General features: G+C 39.3%; 1 protein-coding gene across 1 annotated transcript in view; it reads right to left on the bottom strand.

The window, feature by feature from the left end:
- Nucleotides 1–10,642, bottom strand: part of LOC108798529 (sodium/potassium-transporting ATPase subunit beta-1-interacting protein 2-like) — a 244,365-nt gene that overhangs the window by 188,498 nt on the left and 45,225 nt on the right. Inside the window, exon 3 of the mRNA XM_018570294.1 lies at nt 5,381–5,461. Coding sequence (XP_018425796.1) covers nt 5,381–5,461 — 81 coding nt within the window. The remainder of the gene's footprint in view (nt 1–5,380; nt 5,462–10,642) is intronic.

The raw sequence follows: 10,642 nt of genomic DNA, 5'->3' as shown, positions 1-10,642 counted from the left end.
GGGTTGGCCGAACATGCTGAGCATGTTCGGCCGACCCGAAGCCATGTGAAGCAACCCGATGTATGGCTGATTTTAGCCGATGTACGGCTGAAATCAGCCGTACCAGCCTGAAGTGAATAGCCGAACAGTGTTCGGCTCACTTCACTTGGGGTCGGTTGTTCACTCGGCTGCCCTCGGCAGCTTAGTGAATAGACCCGTAAGCCTCACACACATGCCATTATGTGGTTAGCAGCACTCCAGCTTTGCAGTGCTAAATTCCTCTGCCCTTGAGGTTATATATTCTCCATATGTTTGTGTAAATTAGTTTAGATTGTCAGTGATTAGACACACTTTTAATTACTAGGGTTGCTATTTGTTATAAGAAACATTAAAGATTCAGTTGACTGAATATCTTTGATGTTTGAGTGCACTGAATTTGGCACAAAATGTGATAAAAGGCAGGCAACATTCATAATAATATGTGCATTGTGGTTATAGTGTGCATAAATTTATGCAAGCAGGTCTTTAAAGTCAGCGGAGGTCTAGTTCCATTGTTAAATTATAAACAAGTACAAGGCTGGCTTATAATTTGGCAATATACAGTATGTGGGGAAATGTAGTAATTTTTTAAAAAAGGAGTGAGGTTCCCCTATATATTCCAACCAGACCTTTAACCAGGAATGTGGCCTGGGTGGCCAGGAAAGGGAAGGCAGCAAGCTTGCAGCCCCCCTTCCTACACCATACCAGGCCACATGCCCTCCAACATTATGGTAGTGTACCCTGCAGGGGGGGGGGGCTTTGCTAACTACCTCTTCTACCAATATTGAGGGACAAAAGCCTTTTTCCCACCTCTGTGCACCCAAAAAAGGACATGAAAGTAATAATAGACGTATGATTAAATCTGGAAGCCCTCTGTATGATAAGGGTGTGACCAGATATCTGCTCCCTCCCAGGGGAATGAGTACAGAGGTACATTAGTGCCCCTTGCCTATTCCCACAAAGAGATAAAAGTAAGAAAAACACCAACACTGAATTAAAACTTTATTAAAATAAAACACATACTGTTCTTAACAGCTTTTAAAATAAAGTTTATTAACATCTCTAGAAGTAAATCCAGCATCAATCACAGCATCCAGCATGGTAATCCATGTAATTCATGGACATCTAGTGAGGTAATCCATGTCAATCACGATTGATCCATCGCTCGCCTATTTGTACACTGTACTCCCACTCTAAGTTACAGATTCCTGGCTGTGCTAATTTAAACTTACCACTGGGAATCCCTGTGATGTAATTGATAAAATTTGGCCAACAATGTCAACTAGGATTCACAGTATATTACTCCAACCAGGAATTTATCATTTAGCAGAGGGAGTGTGGCGTGTTCAGCCCATTCGACAGTCGCTATTGATTTTGATTGTGTTCAGATTTGTTTTTCTGACAACTTTGAGTAAAAAAAGGACTGATTATCATACAGAGTTGGACTTCTGGTTTATTCCTCTCTCATACAAGAACAAATCCTATACTCCAATCTATCACTATTAAGGTCATTATCAAAGGAAACATTGCATAGGTAGCAAATAAATTGAGTACAAAAAGACGATGTCCAATGTCCAAAATAACTTTGTATTTACAACTTCAGCATACAGTTGATAAAAACCACATGACTTGTTTTAGACATAAACATTCTTAGTCATAGCTAAACTCTGGCAGATTATTATTGCTGTCTACCTGTCTGATGTCTAAAGCACTGCACAAACTGTTGGTGCTATATAAATCCTGTATAATAATAAATAATCCTACTAAGGATATTCAAGTACACCTCATATGTGATTCCTATGTGGTTTCTGACACAGGCATTCAGGGAAAATAGGGACACAGACAACCATAACATGATATTTTCATTTATTTGAGAAGGAACAGATCTTTTTATTGCGGTGTCCCTGCCAAGAAGATTTCCCCTCACTGACTGTGTAGTCACTGGGGCAAGAAGTGTGGAAATCTTCCCAATGGAGACCAATGTAGGTTCTAATGCTTTTAAAAAAAAAATATTTTGTCTGGAGTTTCAATTGAGGCTAGGTTCACACCTAGGTGACACCTCACCGTGTGGCATTCGTGCACGATTCCGCATGGATTGCCGCACGGTCAGAAGTCGTCAAGGTGTGAACCGTTCGCGCTTTGGGTGTCATTATTTTCTAATGACACCCCAGTCGCGCCGGGTGGATTGCACGGTCTCCCACCGCGATTCCGCCTGTGCTTCCGAAACAGCAGGCGCGTTGTGTATCGCAAAAAAGGGTACTTGTACCTTTTTTCTGCAATTGTTGTGCGGATGTCCCCCCATTTAAATCAATGGGGGCTTGCGGCAATCGCTGCCTGCATTGTGCAGGACTGCGCAATCCCGGGATGCGCGTCCCGGGTGTCGTGCCATGTAGTGCAGGTGTGAACCTAGCCTTAAGGTCACAACTTTACAGTACAAATGTGATTTCCCTGTAGTAATTATCAAATAACCATATTACAAAACAAAACAATTAAAGAAAAAGCCCCAATTTATACGATGAAAGTTTACAATAAGGAGTAACAAATTTTGAATATAAAAGCATCAAAAACAATACCATATTTGTCAGGTCGCATTATTTGATCTAATAGGTCCTTGCAAGACCAAAACAAAGTGGGGTTAAATAAATAAAAGAGCAGAGGTTGTTCAGTAATTTTTTTCCGAGCTTAATAAATACATGTGCTAGCTTTCAAAAATGAATCATGTGCAAATACATTTTATAATAAAATGTATTTGCTTCACGTGTTTAGAATGATTGAAGTCAACACAATTTCATTAATTCACTGAGCCTCTACTCCTTTAGTAAATAAGCCATGTACCAATACTATAAAAGACAGAAAAGTTCACCCTCACTTTCAAAACGAATTACCTTATAAAACTGCACCTACCCACACTTCAGAAACATTCAGACACACAACAATAACATTGCTTTACTTGCCCAACACAAAATACTGGTTGATATAGCCATGCATATATATATCTATATATATATCTATATATCTATATAGATATATAGATATATATAGTGCAATATAAATGGGTAAGCCGTATTAGTCCAGTAGACAAGATGTCAAAAAAGACAAAAACGAAGTATTGCAGTGTGCAATGATACCTTTCTTATTGGACTAACAAAATATATAAAAGACAAGCTTTCGAGAGTGAACCTCTCTTCTTCGGGTCAGAAGCAATATATATATATATAAAGAAGGATTTATGATGAACACCCTTTTTACCTCCATTCCGTGCTCACCATTACAGGCACTCAAGAGCTAAGACAGCTACCAATTTAGATCAGAATTCTGCCTCCTATACACATATCCTCCTTACATATATTATCTCACTATTAGATCCATTGTACTATGATGCTAAGGAAAATTTCTTAAAAAATAGCTACAATGATAAACATTAAACTGTTATTTTAGATGTTAAGGTCTTGATCACACTTATGTTGTGGTAGCACACTGTGCAAGCATTAGTGCACCCTAACGCATGTCCAGAATTCACTTGCATTGCAATGCACCACATAGCATGGTGTGCCTTGCATTGCACTGCATAAAATGTAGGACCTACATTTTCATGCATTGGGGTGCATTACAGCGCATTCATTTTGAAGGGTCTGACTAATGCAGCACGCAGCAACACGCCTCAATGCACAAAAACACATGTTGTGAGATGCAAAGTGTTTAGGTGTCTATGGTCCATAGGTGTTGAGGTACAGAAAGATTCAGAAAGAAAAAAAAAACTGATGTCAGCACACAACATTCAGTAATAGTTGTGTTGTATTTACAGGTATTTATTTCCTTCATTCCACTGGATGTGGGGGAAGTGGGCAGTAAGAGGAAAAAAACACATTCCTGGCAGTTTTGTGGCAGTTCATTTTCTTTTCTCTGGATTTTTTCACCTGGTGATGCAAGTACCAAACTACAGTCCTAGCGTTACTACACTACCTCACTGTACTGTATCTATGCAGCAGCAGTGTTGTTACCCTAGGACAGGACTACAGAACACTATAGCATGAAGTAAGAGAAGTCCTCCACCAAGCGAGGGGATATACCCTCTCAGAGTGCTGCTATCAGGGCTGGCTTACTCGTTGGACAATTCCCCCTCACCTCCCATTCTGATGATACCTCAAAAAGGTTGTTTTTCCTATCACTTTCTGTACTGGAAATAAAGATCCTCTGGAGCAGTAATGAGGGTGAATCATCCAGAATCCATTTAATACAACAACAAAAATAGGTTTTTCCTTTTAACGCTTTTTTTACATACTCTGAAAGAACCTAGATAACCTTTCCTTGGTGAATGAAGACCCCATTACAATGTGTATGAAAACAGTTCAGTTTTTTCTTCAACTTTTAGTGAGCTTCAAACAAATTTAAAATTCCAAGCAAGCTTTTTAAGGATACCTGCAGATCCACTATATCACCAATCTATTTTTTTCACCATTTAAAGACAACTTTCTTATTGGCGCCTCTCAAAAAGGTATACTATCTAACAGTTCTGAAAATCCTAAATACTTTTCTATCAGAATCACTCCCTCAACACTTGTATTTGATATAGTGGGATATTATAGTAGTGGAAGAGCTTGCAGCTAATATGGCCCCAGGCATGTATTAATTCTTTCTCCACTTTATACAAAGAGAACCATTGGTATCAGGCTCACACAGTTCTGTACAGCCCAGAAATGTCAAGTAGATGCTGGAGAGACTAAAATAACAACTTTCCTGAACTTGGGAGTGTTCACAAATGGTCATGCACTTAAATGATTTCTAGATACACAGGGTAAACCTCAAACAGTCCAACAAAGTGCCTTGTGCAATGGTCACCAGCCCAGTGTCATCAATGGTGCTCAAAATCAGTTATTTTAAAGAGGTGTCATGCACCAAGGTCTCTGTACAGCTCTTATATTTTTTCAGTTATAAAGCAGCTGCCTAATAAACAGTGATTGGTGCCATTTTCTGATTGGTTGCTGGGTCTGTTTAACAGTTAGGCTGGGTTGGTTGTAAACTCCATCGTCACTTCTAGTATGTGATGCATATGTGTATTTGATATGTGTTTTTAATGCTGCTGCTTAATCATTTAAAAATGAAATAGCTATTTTTGCACAAGTGATACTTGAAGTCCTTGGTGAAGGACACACTTTTTGGAAATAACAGAAATACTTACTAAATACTATATAAGTTTGCCGAAATAAACCCAGTAAGTCAAATGTTGAGACCGTTCTGTCAAGACATTTCTGAGACAATACAGCATTCTTGTAATTGTCTTATGCTGTTTTTCCATTACATTCACTCTTATTTATATCTAGTATGGAAATTCAAGAAAATATTCATAAAAATGACAACTTACCCTGGAAAGGTCCCCAGCTTCCAAATAGAAACAGATAATAAATACATTCCAAGCTATCCACACCATGACCCAGACAGCATACTGCAGAAATAAAAAAGTACATGTAGGTCAAATGTGATTAAGTTGCTACAGATACAATCTTTACATTACATTGTCAGTATGTCTGTTATGTACATGTTTGATCCAGGTCTGTGACTTTTCAGCAGTGAAGGTAGGTTAAGAAAGACAACACTGGAGGATGCACCTTTCATAGAAATTCTGATGACAGATTACAACTGCCTAAACTGAAATAAAGTGTATTGTAAATTAAAGTGGAACTCTGGCTAAAAATCCCTGAACATACACTGCATCCCCCTCCTTTAAGCCTCCCTAGATATTTTATTAACAAAAACATCCTATAAATACCTATTTCACTGCAAAATAGTAGCCATTCTGGTGACATCACAGGTTATTCTTCTGCTTCCTTGACAGTGGCAGGGGGTGGCACTACCACCTGGACTAAGTGGCACTTATGTAATGACATGTGAGTGCTACTAAGTCCTGGAGTGCTACGACCCCAGCTTGCATGATGACCTACCCCCTGGGGTGTGTAAATGACAGACTAAGCTCATAGGAAAATAGTAGAATAATAGTAGATGTTGTTCATCCGCAAGAGCAATGGCGGTGCTGGATGGAGGAAGAAGGTGGGGCATCCATAAAGTATTGGGAGGGTAAGTAGAACATGGGCACTTTTTTTTATTTTGGGAGGGGGATGGGAAACCAATAAATTAAATAACTGCCAACAAGGGCTAGAAGGAGAATTAAAAACTAACATTTAGCCAAAATCTTAGGAATCTTCGATCGTCAATGTTATATACAAGAGTAAAGCAAACAAGAAAATAAAAAAAATTGATAAATTGAGTAGCTGCTACTTTGTAATGATTATGTCATAAGCACAGCCATGATCACTAAAAACCTTGTACAGGGTCACTGTAGCAAACAAAATCCATAGGAAATGAATAATAGCGTACCCAGCTAGGCGTTGCCATGGATGTAGAAAATAAATATTGCAGCTAACAAAAACCTACAAAAAAGTAAAATCAACTAATTAATTTAATGTATTTTTATTTTTTTTAAATTGCATGGCTTATTTATTAAGTGAAAGTGCAGGTATTTTTTTTGTGTAAGTTAACCAGCTGTAGTGGGAATGAGGCAAAAACCATTGTTCTTAGTGTAATTTTTCTCCCTGTTGAATGTTCTTCAATACGTTCATTTAAACAAAATAGGGGTCTATTCACAAAGCTGCCGAAGGATCTTGCCGTAGTTTCGTACTCAAGCCGATGTACGGCTGATTTCAGCCGATATACGGCTGAAATCAGCCGTGCCAGCCTGAAGTGAATAGCCGAACAGTGTTCGGCTCACTTCACTTCTGATCAGTCATTCACTCGGCTGCCCTCGGCAGCTTAGTGAATAAACCCCATAGAGTGAATGAGGAAACTACCACATTATGGCCACTAGAGGGAGCTGAGGATCATAGGAAATAATACATGATAGTAACTGGATACAATTCAATGAGCATTCAAATGTAACCATTGCCACCCCTATAGTATCAATGATTATATTTATATGCTCATTCTCACCAGTGGTCTCTTAAATTGTAACATTGTATCTTCTTACTGTATTTATTTCCTATGATTCCCAACTCCATCTATTGGCCATAATGCAGTATCATCCTCATTCACTCTGTTCTATAGGAATATACCTATTTCTAAATAATAGCATTGGACCAGAAGAGAAATCACACAAAGTATATTCATTTTTGCCCCATTCTTGAATAGGTGGTTATCTCACACAGAACAAATGTACATGCAGTTTTGCTGGACAAAAAAGCTATGCACATTTTTATGGACCCGTTCACACCACGGAGTTGCGATAAATGCAGTACCATACCGTGTGGTACTGTGCACTAGTTGTGTTACATTGCCATTCATACTAATGGTACCTCAAAGCACCTCCCAGTGGCCGTGCAATGCAGTGCAACATGTAGTACGGTAATTGTGTTGCAGTTTAAAAAGTAGGACATGCACTACTTTTTTTCATGACTGTGTATGGTATTTCCTTACCGCGCTGCACTACAATGCACAGGCCCCTGGAGGTGCAATGGGTTGTCATTCAAATAAATGGAAATGCAATGCATCTAGCACACTGTACCACATGCTAGGTGTGCTGTGCAATAGAATGCCTTAAACACATGGTATTGTGCATTTAACATAACACTACAGTGTTAACAGGCCCTTATTGTTAATCATGGATGTGTGTAGTGCTAACATTTGCTGTTTTAAAAAAATATACAATGTAGATGAGTATAATAATATGTGTAATAAAAAAGGATTCATGCATTTCATCCAATTGATTTTAAAAGAGCTACAGTCTAGTGATTTGACAGCGCAGGACATACAGGTCAGTTAACATCAGCATTATAAAGCTGTGCTCAAGTTGTCATTTAACAGAAACACAATGTATCTGAAATGGCTTCTAATTTGAAAACGTTTAAACTAAAAACACAATCATGAAGGGCATGTTACAGCACTTTTTGGCCATATTCAGTGCCACATTATACTGTGTAATGTGCAAAATTAAACTGAAACAAGAAAGAAAGTGAAAAATACTGTGGCAACCTCTGACAGCTCTGTAAAATATAATTGGTTTTTGCATTATAGCTGTTATGTTCTATTGTTATTAAACAGCAATTCCAAGCAACAAGTGAAACCAAGAAAGAGCTTTCAATATAATCCAACAAACACTGCTAAAATGTTCCATAATTTAACCCTCAACTGATTAGGTGATCGTTGCAGCTAATGTCATGTGCATTGTCATGCAGGATCAATGAGAATGCATTTATAAAGCTGGTGGGCTGTGCAGGGTCTCAGATGGACTGTGCAGGGTCTTTGCGGGCTGTGTGGGGTTTCAGGTGGGCTGTGCAAAGTCTTAGGTGGGCTGTGCCAGGTCTCAGGTGGGCTGGGCGGGTTCTCAGGTGGACTGTGCGGGATCTCAGGAGGGCTGTGCGAGGTCTCAGTAGGGCTGTGCGGGGTCTCAGGAGTGCCGTGTGGGATTTCAGGTAGGCTGTACGGGGTCTCAGGAGGGTTGTGCAGGGTCCCAGGTGGGCTGTGCGGTGTCTCAGGAGGACTGTGCAGGGTCTCCGGTGGACTGAGCGGTATCATGGGAGGGCTGTGCAGGGTCTCAGGTGGTCTATGTGGGGTCTCACCAGGGGTCCGGAGGGAAGAGATGTGTGGCCGGCACTGTAAACAGGCACCATGGTTCACATGAAGGCTGCAAAGGTCCCCAGCAAGCACAAAACCTAAGGCAGCCACTTTAGTAATAAAATTGAAAACATTGGTGTTGACATTTAGTATCAGGGCATTTTCATGAGTGCAGGTACTGAGTACTGATACCGATACCGTTATTGGTGCATCCCCAGTCGGTTGCTCACCCTGCCGGCGGCACCCCTCCAAATGCGGTACCTGGGGCATATGCTCCCCGTGAGAAAATTATTTGTTTTGACAGGTTTTAAATCATGTTTTCTGTATGTTTGATAGACATGAGCCTACAGTTGATGTGTTTAGAAATCAATTTCATGCACTACTAGTGGAGATTCTCTGATCTTTTTGACAAAGTGGATGGAGTGGTCTGGTGCACTACAGCAATGCATGGATAATGGTGAGTCTCTGCATTTTAAAATGAACCCTAAACTAAAGCTTTGCTATGGTATAAAAAATGTTAATTGTGTCTAAGGAGTACCCTGAAAAATGTAGCTGTTATCTGGAATTCCTCCTGAAAGCAGCGGGCCTCCTGATATGTGAAGATGCCTAGGTATTCATGTGCCTACAGCTTCGTAGCTGTATATCTTCAGTACTACATCTAAGGCACTGCTGCCTCTGATTGCTAGTCTCAGGAGATTTGGTATGTGATTTGGTGATGCCAGTACTGTGCACCTCACTGTTGTCCTAGCTGGAAGCTCTGTCAAGAGAAAGAAAAGTCCTGCCTATAAAAAGATGGTCACCTCCACACAGAGACACTGTGCAGAACAAGGCATGGTAGGTTAGCAATGGAGAAAAGATCAGCTGCAGGGAGCCCACAGGCAGTACTGATGACTAGTCGATTGCCCTCTTCCTGCCTTTTTTGGTCAACGCTTTCAGAATTTCTATTTAATGCTTATATTTGTCACTCCTTCTTACATTTTGCTTATTTAATGTCTTAGTTTGCAACAAGTAAAACAAAAAATTACCCAAAACCTTTATATTGTCCCTTTAATCTATATTGGTAATGAACCATGTAATCAGTATATACATCTCTGGTTGATAATCACACTGAACATACTGAAAGGTTAATGTTATCAGAGAGACTGCCATGTTAGAACTGCTTTTCCTTTAATTTTGCAATACATATTAGAATCTGATTGCACATTTGCATATGTAATGTGGCTGTGTAACCTATTGGATAAAAAATGAATAGAATTAATAGGTAGGCACTCAGTGGATTTCAAAATCAAATTGAAATATTATGGTCTAAAACGTTGCAGACCTATTCTCCCTGCAAAACTGCAGGTATGTTTGTTCTGTGAAAATGGAGGCAAAAATAAATGTTATTAGTATATTTTATTTTCAGGTCAAATGTATTATAAGGAAAATAACACATAATCGTCACTAGACACTCTAGTTGTCATAATGCAGTATTTTCCTGATATAACATTCGACCTGGAAAGAAAATATACTAGCAACATTAATTTTGTCTCCATTTGCCTCCATAGTAAAAAATATTGCAGAGAATGTGAACTTCCCTCATAATGGTTGGTGCAGATGGGTGGAGTGGAGAATACCAACACAAAGATTTTGCACCTTCTGTCCTTAAGAGACATATTGGTCTCATAGTTGAATAAACCGCTACCACCAACTGAAATATTAATTTGGTATAACTGATCTTAGTACTTAGCTCAAACCTGTATGTAGTAAAGCTGGTTTATAATTATTCCTATGAACTTCATATTAGCATATGAGTGGGTAGACTCTGCCCTCTTTCTACCCCCATAAGACTAGATATCAATAATTTGTACCCCTTCCCTCAACAAATTGTTCCTTTTAAGTTCTCCTCTAATTACTTCTATAGGATATTAGAACAGTCTCACTTATGTGGCTCACTAAGGTTTGTCCAGAGACTATTGGGTAAAGTCAGCTTGGGGAGTTCTGCTGTTGACCTTCAAAACAGGTCATTTTTTCTGCTAAACTT

Source organism: Nanorana parkeri, unplaced genomic scaffold, assembly GCF_000935625.1.
Source record: "Nanorana parkeri isolate BGI_ZX_2015 unplaced genomic scaffold, ASM93562v1 scaffold1498, whole genome shotgun sequence".
NCBI lineage: Eukaryota > Metazoa > Chordata > Amphibia > Anura > Dicroglossidae > Nanorana > Nanorana parkeri.
Note: the sequence above shows the minus strand (reverse complement) of the source record. Positions and strands in the feature narration are given on the sequence as shown.